Raw genomic sequence first — 16,113 nt, forward strand, 5'->3', positions numbered from 1 at the left:
CCATGAACTCCTTTAACACAATCATACTATAAGGTGTGTGGGCTGACACTCTAACCACTTAGGCACACCGGCCAGGGCTCGCAAACATTTTTTTTTCACTTGCAAAACTTAGTAGAATGTTTAAATTTGCCATGGCAAAAGAATATGAGCAATCCCCCGATATACTTATATTTCTTGGTAATAGTTACATACATTTGGTGTCGTCAGAAAAAGCATACAATACACCCCAACACAGTAGCGCTGACATTTAAACCACATATAGTCTGTTGTAGACCTAATTTGGTAAACACGACATAGTCTGTCATCCCGAAAGGGTTTTAGCTTAATGAAATATGTGGTACTTTAGAAAAGCCCTTTACAACGTCAGTTTTAAAAATTATCCTTTTTGGGGTGATATTTTACATGAGATGTCAGTGCTGCCACTGTAGTGAATGGCCATGACAATAAAATATTTCCGTCACTGCCTTTAATATTTATTACCCAATTATTTCTGAAGGGATCAGAGGGAATTTACATGGAAGTGACATGGACAATGCAGGCCTCCAAGTCGGGTAACAGGAGGACAGCGAGGCCGTGGGAGCAAGGCTGGCGGTGGGAGGGAGGCAGTCCCACTCAAAATCCCAGACGAGAGTGCTTCCTGGGTTTGAGTACAAACCTGCGTCCTGAGCTATCTGGCAGCTACAGAAAACGGGAAATGTAATGAGTTACACGGATCTCATTATTTAATAAGGTTGGTAATTAAATACTCCCCACACCCAAAATGCTCTTTTTTTCTTTTTAAACACAGTCATTTTTGTTGAGGAAGACAAATTCATTGCTCTGCAGCTTTTGCTCGGACACCTACCTGTAAGATCTTTGATTTGCATCTTTGAACAGCAATCCTCACTGTTCAGAAGTTTCTAATTTAATGCATACATCTATTCTGGAATCACTTCCCCTTCACTAATTAATTCCTTATAAAGAGTAATCTCTTGAGCTTCCAATAATTAAAAAAGAGAACTGCAATGAAAATGTAGCCATGGGTTTCTTTCCTTTCATTTTTTTCCCCCTACCACCACTTATAGGGCCCAGAAAGTGTTGTCATGGAGACAACAGCTGCTGGGTTATGAGTGACAGGTCTCAAGAGAGAAGTGTCTTGGAACGGGAACATCTCAAGTTAAGGAAAGAAAAGAAGTGGCGAGGGAGAAACCAATGCAAGCTGCGTTACCAAGCATAGCAGGGGAGCTCGGCTAAAAGGTGTATTTTAGCTAGCGAAGAATAAAGGCATTATTTTCCCTTTTCTCTCATCTAACATGGGAAATGTTTTCTTTCCAAAGGGGAACAGATTTCTTTTAAGCACGTTGCAAGCATATGTACACATCTTGGCATAATTACATTTTAAAACTGGGATTCACACTGATGCACCAAATTGGTTGCCTTAGTAATGAGATATCACCCGGGCAACAGATCGTCTGTTTCCAACTTACAGGGAAGTGGGCTGGGGAAGGGGTGGCAGGAGTTTCTTATTAGCAGTATCTGAGAGGAGATAAATAGGAAACAAATTATTTGTGATATGTCGCCATTATTTTCCAAATATGCTTTTATCTTTTTTTCTCCCCAGTGGGTGGGAGAAAGGAAAAGGAGGAGGGAGGGAGAGAGAGAGAGAGAGAGAGAGAGAGAGAGAGAGAGAAAGAAGGAGAAGAAAGGATGCTCTGTTATTCCAATGCTAATTTTTTGCTGAGGCATTTTTTTTTTTGTTCTAAAAGGGCTGTGCATTTATTTGCCAATATGTGAATCTAAACGGTACCCGTTAGATTATAATATAAATCAACAGAAAAATTTTCACAGGAGTAAAAACAGTGACTTGCGCACAGTGATGTTATTCGTGTTCCTGTAACAGCACTGCTGAGTAACATGCCGGGGTGGAAGGGAAGGGCTTCAATGTTCAGTGACCATTTACCTTGGTTTCCTCATGAAGAACAGACATTCTATAGTTGTTCTCATGACCATGATTCACAAAGAAACAGTCAGTATACGTTCTCGCTGGGGTATTCTGGTACTTGGCTTGTTTTCCTCCCCCTCCTGCACTCTGTGCTTTCCTCTCCATCAGCGTTAACCTGCTAGTTATTAATAAACCGGTAATGCCCTAACTGCCAGAGGAAGTGGGCGCTTTTCACTCCGTATTTGGTTGTGCGTTTCTATGCTTGATACTACTGGCTATTCCTTCTGATTTGAAATGGGCTACTTCCTTTGCTTCCCTGACTCATATGTCCAACGACTTGCCGGTCACCTTGACTCCCACATCTCAAACGACTGAAGACATCATGCCCCAAATTATTAATTTCCTCCAAACCGGCCATCTTGCTTCCGGTCTTGCCGATTTCTAATCTTCCCTTCACACAGATCTATTTTTTGTTGTTGATCCTCACCCAAGGTTATTTTTTCTATTAATTTTACTTTAGAGAGAGTGGGAGGGAGGAGGGGAGAGAGTGAGGGAGAGAGAAAGGGAGAACCATCAACGTGCGAGAGACTCATCAATTGGTTGCCTCCCACGTGCACTCTGACCAGGGCTGGGGATTGAATTGCAACCCAGGTACGTGCCTATGACCGGGAATTGAACCTGCAACCCTTTGGTGCACTTGCCTGATGCTCTAACCACTGAGCGACATAGGCAGAGTGACACAGATCTATTTATTTATTTATTTATTTATTTTTAAAAAAATATATTTTATTGATTTTTTACAGAGAGGAAGGGAGAGGGATAGAGTTAGAAACATCAACGAGAAAGAAACATCGATCAGCTGCCTCCTGCACACCCCCTACTGGGAATGTGCCTGCAACCAAGGTACATGCCCTTGACTGGAACCGAACCTGGGACCCCTCAGTCCGCAGGCCAATGCTCTATCCACTGAGCCAAACCGGTCAGGGCCACACAGATCTATTTAAATAGTGAAAACTGACCACATCGCTTCTCTCTCTTAAATCTTTTGATGGGACTTCCGCTGGATCTGGTAGGCATGTGGCGGAATAGATAACCTGACATTCCTGCTGCGAGAGAAATTTAACAAATGCCCAGACGCACAGCTGAATGCTAAGGGAAGTAAAGGACTTACCTGGTCACCATGTAAAAGTCCCACAATTCAAACTGTTGACAGTGATGTGGAATGATAAAAACTCTCATTTCAGTACGAGAGTAAGTGGATAGTATTACTTTGGAAAGCAACTGGGCAATCCCAGTCAACTTACACATGGGCAGACTCTACAAAACCTCACATTTGCAATCGGCGGAACATGCCCCAGAGCAGCCGTTCTCCAGGTGTGGCCTGGGAACCCTGAGCTTTGCTGAGACCCTTTCAGCGGACCTTCGAGATAAAAACTCATTTCATAATAAGACGAGCAGTTTACTTGCCTTTGTAACTCTCCTCCTATCACGAGCCTACAGTGGAGTTTTCCACAGGCCACATCACATGTGATGACATACTCTGACAGCCAACACACACACACACACACACACACACACACACACACACACACACGCATTTTGTATATTCTTGAACTTTGTAGAATTTTCAAAGATGAGCTCTTTGGGGGGTTGTGGGGTCTTCAAAACTTGAGAATAGCCACCCCGCAGACACTTATTAACTTATAGACAAGGAAACATATGAAAATGTTCATCGTAGCATTACACGGAATGACCAAAAAAATGGAAACACTAACTGTTATCAGGAAAATAAGAAATGGTTTTTTAACAATGAAAGAGCAAAAAGAAGTAAAGGTCAATCAACTAGCCCTACACTTAGGGGCATTTAAAACATACGGTGTGAGTGAGAAACCAAGCTGCAGAAGACTGTGCAGGCCAGTGTGGGAACGGAGCACTGAGTCACGAGAGGGCTACACTCAGACCAGAGGCCGTCGGCCCTCGGCAGCGGCTACTGAGGAACCCGGACAGAACGGGAGCGTGTTGGCCGGGTGCTCTAAGAAGACAAGTCCTCAGCTAGCTCTTTACATCTTGTTAGGTAAATAATGGAAAGGTCAGTGAGTCTTCATATACTTGCTATAAAATTAAAGTTAAACCTAAATTAAATTCTGACATCATGTTCTACCACTGCCATGCATGTTTGCTTCCTAACTATCCATATGCCTGTTTTTTGTTTGTTTGTCTAATCTTTACCTGAGGATACGTTCATTGATTTTGGAGTGGAAGGGAGAGTGAGAGAAACATTGATCAGTTGGCTCTTGCACATGCCTTGACCAGGGATCAAACCCACAACCCAGGTATGTGTCCTGACGAGGAACCGAACCCACGACCTTTCATTGTACTGGACGCTGCTCCAACTACAAGGGCCATGTGGCTGTTTTCTAAGAAGGGCAAAGAACTTTCCAGTAACATTGAAAGGTCTGTTTTTGTGATGCCAAGGCCTAGGATTAGTCTATGACATTTGTTTGAATATTTTTGTAGAAAACCTTGTTCCATGTATTTGTCATTAGATGTCTACCAAGGTCATTGCATAAAGAAATTTTGCCAAATCTCATTCTTTTTCTCTCTCTGAGCATGAGGCCATCATTACCTTGGCGGTCGGTTTTATAACCTTTTCTTCAATAGTGGGAGTCCTAACTGTTTTTCCTATAAGGAGTGCACTTTGGAGGATGCCACTGTGGTGTAAGTGAGCAGGGGTTAAAAGAGTGTGTGCAGAAGGCTGGACTGCTGGGTACAACTCCCACTTCTGACACCTGTGTGACCTCCAGCAAATGACCCAGTCATCTGTGGCTATATTCCCTTTCCTAATAAATGAAAATAGTAACAGACGCTCATTTTCTCGGTTCCTGCAAAGATTTAGTTAATATGTGTAAAGTGCCAGAATGGTGCCTGTCACTCAGTAAAAATTGGTAGTTTTGGGGGTTTTTTTGTTTGTTTTTACTTTAAGGGCAAAAGTAATTGATTTATATGAAAGATAATTATTTTGCTTTTAGTCTGAGAAATACAACAATTGATTGGTTTCACAAAGAAGTCAGGGAGCTTTGTTTGAAAATGATGTGAAAGCCCCCCCCCCCCCCCCCCCGGTTTCATGCCACTGCTTGACAAAGTTTTGCAATCAACGATACATCAGTGACTAGAAGAAGCCAATGAATAACTAACCCAATAAAATCCAATTTTCAGATACTGACTCTATTCACACTTTTCTCTGGCTGGTTTATTACAAAATTAGTATACTCAGGTCTATATTAACCTTGGAGACTTCCTATAATTAATAGTTATGGTATCATTCTCAGCTTTAGATTTTACTACTTCACTATTTGTTTATGCTTAAGGAGTCACTTTAAATCTGCCCTTTGATTAGGATTATAATATAATCCAACAACTTCAAGTATAAATTTAACAAATTCATACAAGAGCATAATAATAATATTCACTTTTTAATTAGGACAAACCAACCAGGGCAGTCCTTAGGGTGATACCTTTGTAACATACAATTTTTAAGGATAAAATGATATGTCATTGAAAAATCAAAATTAATAAAAGAAAGACCAATGTGTTCCATTCTCAAAGGTGCCACAGCCCCACAGGTGATGGGAGCTCCACCCCTAACCATCTGTGGAATGATGTTTCTAAGTCAACTGGGAATACTGAACAGAAACCCCATATTAGGTAATTAATAATGGTGAGGCATTACTAATTCCATCTGGTCTGAAAATGAAAATTAAAGCCCTTATCTGTAGTGATTATACGGGTATGTAAGGGCGAAGTGATAATACATCTGGGATTTCCTCTTTATTTTTTTATTTATTTTTTTTTTTTAAATATATTTTATTGATTTTTCACAGAGAGGAAAGGAGAGAGATAGAGAGTTAGAAACATCGATGAGAGAGAAACATCGATCAGCCGCCTCCTGCACACCCCCCACTGGGGATGTGCCCGCAACCCAGGCACATGCCCCTGACCGGAATCGAACCCGGGAACCTTCAGTCCGCAGGCCGACGCTCTATCCACTGAGCCAAACCGGTTTCGGCGGGATTTCCTCTTTAAAACCCCGCACAGAACAAACACGAGGTGAGAACTAGATAAAGTAGGAAAGGCCAAATGTTGATAATTGTTGAAGCCGGGAGATGGGAACATGGGGACTCATTCTATTCTTGCTCCTTTTGTAAATATTCACAACTTGTCATAATAAAAAATATCAAAAGCAAGAGAAAATACCTCTTTTTTTCCCCAAGATATACTAAAAAAAAAAAAAAAAAAGATTTATACCAGGTCCTCAAAATGCAATCAATTCCAGAAACTAGAAATAGTACACTTAACATTCTGTGATCGCAATGCAATAAAATTAAGAATTGATAACAAAAGCGGAAAATGAAACCAAACATACACACAAAACATGGATCACCTGGAAACAATTTAAATTTCCAAAGGGCTGGCAGCCCTGGCTGCTGTGGAATTCGTGAGCTGCAATTGTGATCTGAGAGTATCCACAAATTGCTTGGAGGAAGATGATTAGAGCCTTAAAGATGTTCTTTTGGGAAAGAATGTCTTGTGTTTAGTAGTCTCCCGGGTGTGAATAGAAAGGCTGTAACCCCCCAGCCACACTGTAACTCATTGTAAAGAAAATTCCATCCCTGGAGCTGGGACAAAAACTGTGCAACCTGAAATGATCCAAGTATATGGCACGGTGACCAATTACGACATCTATCTATAATCAGTTACGATGCTCTTTCAGAAAGAACTAATCCCTCCCGAATAAAGACATAATTCACAAAAGCACGTACTGGTTACACAGGTGGGTCAAGAAAGCCACTCTTCAAATCCACCTATTCCAAAGTTGTTGCTATTAGCAACAAAAAAGGTAAACGTCCCCAACACCTTTCCATCTCCCTTTGAGAATCCATTTTCAATTCAATGACAATTTTGATTTTGACCAACAGATTGCCTAGAATGAGAACGTATTTTTAGAACTATACATGCACCCCCCAAAAAAGGGAGTTTTTTGAGTGGTTCCATACCCATTCCTCTTCCAAGATAACAAAGTATTTCAAACTAAGTGGGTACAGAGTATTAGCGAGTCACCGCTCTTCCAAATGCATTTGGTGCAGCATTTTCCCTCAGAGTTAGAACTATTTCTTTCAGGATCCCCCCAACCACAAACAAAAAAGTACCCTATTTTCTGGGAATTAATGAATATGACACACTGAAGACAAATGATAAATCAAAACCAGAAAGCTCCAGGTTGAAGAAGAAAAAAGAAAGCTAAAGCAACAAAATTACCCAGGACAGATGTGCCTCACAACATACTTAGTAGCAATCATTATACACTTCAACTCAGCCCCGAGTGTTAGCTGCCAGACCTTACTCAACCCATCTTTCAAACACCTCCTTGCTTAAAGCTTCAATTCTAAAACGCTAAATAGTTCCTTCATTGCCATCGGGAAATACCATCTCATTTGATTCCTCATTCAAGTGAGATGTAAAGAACACACACACAAAGGTAAAGGGTAAGTGGGTAAGTGAAGCAATTACGTATTGTGGAAGGAAGAGACGAGTGATCTAGGTTACCCCGATTCATTTCTCTTAATGATGCAAAGATTTGTAGATGACAATTAGGCTTTTTTCAATGTTCGGGCAAAACATTCAGGCTTTGGGTCATTCGGAAAAAAGTGTTTATAAGAATGAAAATAGCCAGCACTTCATTGAGATAAGATCTTTCATGCAGCCGAAACCGGTTTGGCTCAGTGGATAGAGCGTCGGCCTGCGGACTGAAAGGTCCCAGGTTCGATTCTGGTCAAGGGCATGTACCTTGGTTGCGGGCACATCCCCAGTTGGGGATGTGCAGGAGGCAGCTGATCGATGTTTCTCTCTCATCGATGTTTCTAACTCTCTATCTCTCTCCCTTCCTCTCTGTAAAAAATCAATAAAATATAAAAAAAAAAAAAAAGATCTTTCATGCATCAGTTAGTGGGAGCATAACTTGGTACAGCCTTTCTGGAAGCCATTGGATAATGAGTACAGAAAATCTTAAAAGTGCCTTTCTTTTAAGTCCACATTTTAGTGCCTGACTTTAGTGAGGGGTGTGTTTGTGGGTCTTTTGGATTGCCTCTCCTGGTACTTGTTTTTCATATCCTTGGCCCATTTTTCTACTGGGTTGTTTTTCTTATGAATCTGTAGGAGCTACTGGCATATAATATGTATTAACTTGATGTATTGCAATTATTTTTCCCAAGCTATCACTTGTCATTTGACTCTGTTCGTGGCACACTCTTCAACATGAAAATTTTCACTTAATATAATAAAATGTGTCTTCTTTTTTCCTTTGTAGCTTTTGGGTTTCTCCAAAAAATGTATAGGTCTGGGACTTACTTATTTTTCCACATGGTATAAGATAGGAGAGCAATGCTGTTTTATCCTAGGTAAATAACCAGCTATTCTAATTCTATTTAATAAAACATTCCTGTGTTCCCTCCTCCCCCACCCACCAAATTGAAATTCTGCCTTTGTCTACCATTAAATTCCCACATATACTTAAATCTATTTCAGGACTCACTATTATATTCCACAGTCAATTCCTATGCCAATATCATACTGTGTTTATTACAGCACATCATAATAGGTTTTAGCCTGTGAGGACCTGGTTTCCAGTGTATATTCATATATTTTTCTGTGCCTTTCAATGGCAAGTTGGAAGAGGGAGAATTAGGGATGTTTACTAAAACCGGAACCTCCCAAATGGACTGTTCTTAAATTTTTATTTATTGATTGATTTTTAGAGAGGGAGGGGGAGAGAGAGAAAGAAAGAAATTTCCCACTTAATTATAAATTCATTGGTTGCCTCTTACATGTGCCCTGACTGGGGACACAACTGATTGCTCTTAAAGGAATAAAGAGCACTGCGGCAAATAAAATTTAGAGAAAAGAGTTCACTTACATGGTGAGCAGAAATGTGAATTGTTAACATCTATTATGATTACAAACATATATACCTTTTTGGTTGTTGTTGGTTAATCCTCACCCAAGGATATTTTTCCCACTGATCTTTAGAGAGAGTGGAAAGGAGGGAGGAAGGAGGGGAGAGTGTAACATAGCAGGCCTGAGACTCTACCCTTCGGCCTGCTGGCGAGGTTGGCTGGTCCTCGGCTGGTGTCTGTCCGTTTCCCACACTGATATCAAACTTTCCCTAAATGGCAGTGGTTTAATGTGCTTCAACTGTTTGCACAAACAACAAGGTCTATGCTGAATGCCTGAGTCTATATGGGAGCCTGGGATTGTGGTACATGCTAGGCAAGCGGTGGCTACATGAACAGCCCCCAATAAGACTCTGGGCACCGAGGCCCAATAAGCTTCCTGGACGATACCACTGGGCACATGTCACAACTCACTGGGCGGGACTCGGCACATTCCGAGGGTCTCCACGGGGAGAGGACTCATGGAAGCTGACTCCTGGTTTCCTCTGGACCTCACCCCATGCGCCTTTCCCTTTGCTGACTGGCTCTGCGTCCTTTGGGGTAATACATTTTACTCACGAGCACAACTATATACTGAGTCCTGGGGGTCCTTTCAGTGAATCACTGAGACTGGGAGTAGTCTTGCGGATCCTGGACACGGGAGGTAGGAGAAGTTGTGGGCGCAGAAGGTAGTAAATATTGTAGAAAAAGAGAAAGGTGCGTCGATAAAATCGCCACATGAGCTCTGAGCTCATTTCTATTCTGGCATCTCTGCTTGGATACACGCACAGAAAGACATCGCGAAGGATGGTGACCCCGATGTACATGGTGTTACCTCAGGATGGTGGGATTTTAGGTGGTTTCTCCCAGTTCCCTGATACTTTCCTGTGTGGTTTGAACTTGTTTTTACAGTGAGCCATACTTTAATTAGATAATCAGAAAAAAAGATAAGGCTATTTTTTTTTTCATGAAAAAGGAAATAAAAACTGATGGTTGGAGATTCTTGTTTAAAAATAGCATCTTTGATGCTGTCTCTCTTAACTTTCCATTAAATCCTTACAAAAATAGAGAGAAAGTGAAAACATCCCGTGGGAAGTTAGGTGGCTGATAGCCTATTCCCAGAAGCTGACAGAAATTTCCACTAATTTTATGGCTTGAGGAGTTGTTTAAAGAACACAATCAGTAGATTGTATAAGTCAAGCCCCAGAGTGGTCTTGCCTGAGGCCTGGGAGGAAGCTCCCTGCTCCTACTGCACTGCCTTCTGGTTAGGAATCGCCAGATCTGCATCCCAAGAGGACTGGGGAAGCTTGCCCTCCAGGGCATCGGTGGTGGTTTCTGGGACAGCTGTCCCTTTTCTTTTAGAATCTCTTCTCTGGATAGAAATTCTACTTTCTCATCAGAAAGGAAGCAGAGGTGCTGTAGAGAGGACTTTCAAAGAAAGAATCCTCGTAGGTGTGTATAGCTGAATTATAATTTTTTGGGGAGGGTTCTTTTAATTGGTGAGAGAGAGAGAGAGAGAAACATCAATGTGAGAGGGAAACATTGACCAGTTGCCTTCCGCATGCATCCTGACGAGGGATCGAACCTATAACCGAACCTATAACCGTGTATGTGCCCTGACTGGGAATCCAACCCATGACCCTTTTGGTGTATGGGATGATGTTCTAACCAACTGAGCCACCCGGGCAGGGCTGGAATGACAATATTTATGTAAGGCTTGGCTGCGGGGTGGGAGGGAGAGGAGTGAGTCCTATTTATGGCTAGCAGAGCTGTAATAGACTCAAGTCTGTGGGACGCTGACAACTTGGTTTAAGAAGAGGATTCTACCGGCCACCACACGACAGAAAGTTCAGGGGACGGTGACTCTTCGGTGTATTATCCATACTGGGACAGTTTCGAGAGTGAAGGGGTACTGCTAAGAGTTACAACAGACAACAGTCACAAACCAGGACTGTCCCAAGCAACCTGAGAGGTATGGTTACTCTGGTTCAGGTGCACCCTAAGCTGAGTCAACCTCTCGGACAGGTATAAAGAAGAAAAAGTATCAGACCTGCAAAACAACAACGAAAGCATCACTGGAAAATACTGAAGAACTGGTATATAAAAATAATGCACCATGGCAGACAGAAAACAGAGACCCAAACCTGTCAATGTACTAGCAGTAAACTGGGAGAGAAAACAGAACTGAGTAAAAGCAATATAAAAACACACACCAATTAACAGAAAGAAACTGTTTCAGGATGCAACGGAATTTAGTATTTCACCCCAAGTTCTTCCGAATTCTAGGCAAAATAAATGAAAGCGACCAACACTTAAGAACATCTTGGCAACTGGGAAGAGAAAACGTCCATTATTTGCTCATGATAGAATCATCTGCCCAGGAAAACTAATAGAATCAGCAAATATAAGTCAAGAAAGGTTTCATCGGGATACAGGTCCACCAATAAAAGCCAACATTATTTCTGTGTGTCAACTCTGCCATGTAGAAAATACAATAAAAAAAAAATCACCGCAGTAACAGAAACAATAAAATATCTAGAATGAACCAGGAATTAATAAGGAGTCTCTAAGTCAAAGGTGAAAGCCTAGTCTATACCCTTAAATGATTTATTATTGTAAAAATGTTAATCCTTTCAAATTCCAATGCAGTCCTAGGAAAAAGTATTGTGAATTTAATGAACACGATAAACACACATTAAAATGTATACTGCAAAATAAAAGTCTATATACAGGTTAATTGACTTTAATAAAGAAGAGTAGAGAAGATGGAGTATCCTATGATACACTAAGACATGCTATAATAAAAACTGATTGGCATTAATGCAAAAACAGGCAGATATAAAAACAGAACAGAGCACTCAGAAACAGAATATACATATTTACCATATAATAAAATCAGTGGTAAAGGACAGGTTGTTTAGGAGATGGTGTTGAGAAAACCTGCTCACCATACAGAAGAAAATGAAACTGGGTTTCTTTCTAAAACCACACACACAGGTGGATTATAAACGATTAAAAACCTACATGTGAAAGGTAAAGGTACACAGTTCACAGAAGAAAATATAGGACAGTATCTTTGTGACCTGGAAACAGGGAAAACCCTCTCTCTCTTTTTTAAAATATATTCCTATTGATTTCAGAGAGGAAGGGAGAGGGAGGGAGAGAGATAGAAACATCACCGATGAGAGAGAATCATGGATCAGCTGCCTCCCATACGGCCCCTAGTGCAGATCGAGCCTGCGACCCAGGCATGTGCCCTTGACCAGAATCAAACCCGGGACCCTTCGGTCCGCAGGCTGACGCTCTATCCACTGAGCCAAACCGGCTAGGGCTGGGGAAAGCCCTCTTAAACAAAATTCCAAAGCACAAAATATAAGATGAAATCCTGAAGAATTTGATTACGTCAAAATTAAGGATTCTCTTCCACAAAGCATATTATAAAAACATCAGAATGCATACAGAATAAGAGGATATATTTACAATGTCTAAAGTGAATATAAGATTTATAAAATGTTCATAAAATTTCTGATAATCAACAAAAAAATGATACCAACTCCAGTAGACAAAGGGACAAAGGATATGAACAAGCAGTTTATAGAAAACCCAAAAAGCAAACGAGTATTCAATGAGATGCTCAAATGCAATGGTAAATGGAGAAATGAAAAGTGCAACAGCGAGATATCATACCACCTACCAGTCTGGCAAAATGTATAGGCAGCTGGATGATACTGTAAGGATGTGGGCACACAGTGACCCCCATGTACAGCTGGTGGTGGTGCAGACTGGCAGAGGCATTTTGGAGAGGAACCTGGCACGCCTTATATCAATTAGGTTTGCACCTACCCAATGACCTAGGCCCTTTTCTCCAGGTATATATGCCGGGGACATTCTCCCAGAGACACAGGATTTCTTTTTATGTACACATATAATATTTTACACTAAAAGGGTTCATATGGAAGGTCTGATAATAGGTGTAAGGAAATGAAAAGAAATACATGAATGAGTGAATGAAATGAGAAGGGAGCCCTGTAAGGTCAATGGGGATGGGTACCAGGATCTGAAGAGCATCCTGATGCCAACATTGCACACCTCAGTCACTGCAGGTGGTGGGTAATGAAGGGTGGAGGAAGTTGTTTCAAACATCTGGGCAAAACTTTTGAATGACAAAATAAAATTAAAAAAGTTCCTCATGCAGTTCAGCTGAGGGAAACACCTCAGTTAACAGAAGAGACAAAAACAGGCTGTTTCAGGCATCTCTCCAACTTTAAATACCAGACGACAAAATGTCTCCAGCATTTTGAGGCTAAAATAATTTGGAGCTAAGACAGCCAAATAAGTTTTCCATGTGTGAAAGGTAACAGAAAGCACTCCAAGGTATGTGTAGATACCGAAAAATATACCATCACGAACATTTCTTGAATCAAAGAACAGGTTCCACAGATTTTTGAGAAGGTACCGGCAAGGCCTCCTCCGTGTCTGTAAAATGTACAATTACCTTTTGGAGAAAGAGGACGATCCTCAGGAGCATCTGGGCGCGGAGCTCCTCCAAGGTAAACAGCGTGCGGGGAGTGCGGATGAAAATCTTGGTCTTCCCGTAAGCCACGTCTTCCTGAAAGCCACACTGTTCGATCAGTTTCTTCACAGCCTCTTTGTCTGAAGGGAGGTCGTGGTTGGGCCAGGTGAATTCTGAGATCATCTTGTACCTGGTGAACCAAGAACAGGGCACGGATGAAGGGAGGAAAACCACGTGGTCTCAACAGGCGCAGAAAAACCATTCCGTAAAATTCAAGATGCTCCACAGAAAAGAAAAAAAAGAAAACAAAACTTCTTTGGAAATTAGGAATAGAAATAAATGTCATAGCCTGATAAGAGATGTGGAAAAAAACCTCCACTAAGATCCAACACTCCTTCGTGATAACACCCCTTCCTAACGCAGGGATAGAAGGGGCCTTCCTGAATTTAATAAAGGCGCTGCGCCAAGAACTTACAGCCGATATCACCTGTAAAGAGGCAACGTTGGAAGCATTCTCCTCACAGATAGAAACAAGACAGGGTTGCCGCTATCACAGGTTTTCTCACCAGCACAGTGAGACTAATAAACGAACAGATAAGTGATTGGGGAAAGTGCACAACTGACATTATTTATGCACAATATACTTGCTTCAGAGGAAACCAAGCAGATAAACTATTATCACGGAAAGAAAAGTAAGCAGCATTCTGCATATAAGATGAATAGACAAAAATCAACTGTGCTCCTATGTGCAAGTGGCCAACACTTCTTGGCCCCGTGGGCCTCTCACAGGGCAGCTCCCTACACACCAACTTCACGACACAGGATGTGAGTGTGAGCAAGATGGAAGGCACAGAGTCACAGCCTTTTGCAGCCTAATCCCACAAGTGACATCCCATCGTGTTTCCCATATTCCATTTTGCTAGCAGCAGATCACCAGGCCCAGGCCACCCTAGAGGGAAGGGGACTAGACAGGGTGAATTCCAGGAGGTGGGGATCTTGGGACCAGCTTGGAAGGCTGCTTACCCCTGGGCTCCCCCTGACCCAGGTGCAAACTTGTTCAATACATGGAGTCAAATTTAGTCATGTTCACACTCTGCATCCGAATTTTAAGTCACAGCAAGAAAGGCTTTGCCCACTCTCATTAGTCTGTGGGTATCAGGAAGGAAGGGACTGTGTTTTGTTCCCCACTATATATATACCATGTTGCCTGCCATCTGATGAGGAAATGGATTTGTTGAGTGAAACAAACAAACAAAAAAACACCCAGAAGGAAATACATCTAAAAGCTTACTCACTTGCCAGAGAGGGACAGAAATAGAAGCCCAATGAAAGAATTCTACTATGAAGAGAGAGGTAACATTACACAACATCATGTGGAAAAAGGAAACAAAATCAGAAACCTTACGAATCCTATATAATAAAAGGCTAATATGCAAATCGAATGAACTGCCGAACGACAGGTCACTATGACGCACACTGACCACCAGAGGGCAGACGCTCAACACAGGAGCTGCCCCCTGGTGGTCAGTGCACTCCCACAGGGGGAGCGCTGCTCAGCCAGAAGCTGGGCTCACAGCTGGCGAGTGCAGTGGCAATGGCGGGAGCCTATCTCGACTCCACGGCAGTACTAAGGACCCCTTGGGGGGTGTCCGCCTGCAGCTTCCTCAACTCTATTGTTCATTCACCAGATAGTCAGATGCTCACGCACGGTCCCACATGGGGAAGCCTAGGACTCCATAGTTCTCAGTGTGCTAGCAGGTTTCTTTGTTGAGACCATTCTCACCTGTGCAGAAACTTCTCGTATGCCTGGCGGAAGGCAAATCCTGCCCGTCGCACCCTCACGTTTTCCAATAGTCCAAGGTACTCAACCTGATGCCGGCAGCGCTCATCATCAAATACCTGCGGGGATTTCTTGTCATTGGGTTTGATGCAACGTACATAGTAAGGTTCCTAAAGAAATGAATCAGCAAATGGTGAGTTTCAGAAAAACCACAGGCCAATGGCACTAACACGCTAGTCTAATTTTAAAGAGTAAAACGATTCAAAGCTGAACTATGGTTCCTGTGACAGACTGCCTACTTCTGATTCACCTTTATTGCTATGGCATCCTTTTGGGACCCTAACCCAAAGTGAGAAGGGTTAACCCCTGACCTCCACCTTTTCAAGCCCTAGTGTCTGTGTCTGTCTCACTAGCCCCATGTGGTTGTTGGAACCACTACTCAAATCCCATCCACTTGCTCTGCAGTTGGCAAATTCCCCCCAGAGAAAGGAGGTCTCAAACCTGGGCTCTTCTCCATGGCTTCCAGCCCAGGAGTTCTCCACTATCTTGTTATCTCTCCAGTGTCTTTAAGCAAAGGTTTTGCATATTTTATTTGTGTTTCCTACATGTCCCCAGCATGGATGTGGGTTTAAATTACCTAGTCTGTGATTATTAAAGTAGAAGCCCTAATGTCCTCATTTCATATATCAGATGCCCAGAGACAACACCAGACCTGGACCATGTTAAACTAAATTGCTGGCCTGAACTTTTTCAGGCTACCCAGGTAGTGAGAATGTGGACTGCAAACCTCATAAAAAGCTACCTTATGATGATAAATTCTCAAGGGATGTTCACCTACTCCCTCATGGCTCACTGCAATTTCTCTCCTTTTTATTTTTTATTTTTTTATCTTTATTGTTCAGATTATTACAGT

At 42.0% G+C, this 16,113-nt stretch overlaps 1 protein-coding gene across 2 annotated transcripts; it reads right to left on the minus strand.

Annotated features, from left to right (window-relative positions):
- Nucleotides 1–652: 652 nt before the first annotated feature.
- Nucleotides 653–15,391, minus strand: LOC111824588 (unconventional myosin-Id-like). 2 transcript variants are annotated; one of them, XM_023749045.1, is made up of 4 exons: nucleotides 15,204–15,391; nucleotides 13,403–13,610; nucleotides 1,467–1,515; nucleotides 653–678 (listed from the first exon to the last, which is right to left on the minus strand). In XM_023749045.1, exons 2-4 carry the CDS (start codon nucleotides 13,601–13,603, stop codon nucleotides 668–670), a joined length of 261 nt encoding a protein of 86 aa, XP_023604813.1. In that variant the 5' UTR covers nucleotides 13,604–13,610; nucleotides 15,204–15,391; the 3' UTR covers nucleotides 653–667. The 2 variants fall into 2 exon arrangements, 1 of the variants encoding a protein (XP_023604813.1); XR_002827698.1 differs by having other exon boundaries at nucleotides 664–678; nucleotides 1,375–1,515.
- Between the last annotated feature and the right edge of the window lie 722 nt (nucleotides 15,392–16,113).

Source organism: Myotis lucifugus, unplaced genomic scaffold (genome assembly GCF_000147115.1).
Source record: "Myotis lucifugus unplaced genomic scaffold, Myoluc2.0 scaffold_2564, whole genome shotgun sequence".
NCBI lineage: Eukaryota > Metazoa > Chordata > Mammalia > Chiroptera > Vespertilionidae > Myotis > Myotis lucifugus.

Excerpts from the sequence above, each read along its gene's own strand:
- LOC111824588 (XM_023749045.1), bottom strand. The coding sequence starts at position 13,603 with ATGATCTCAGAATTCACCTGGCCCAACCACGACCTCCCTTCAGACAAA. Across the intron at positions 1,516-13,402 it reads TCGTCCTCTTTCTCCAAAAG|ATACTGCTAATAAGAAACTC; the intron begins GTAATTGTACAT and ends ATCTCCTCTCAG.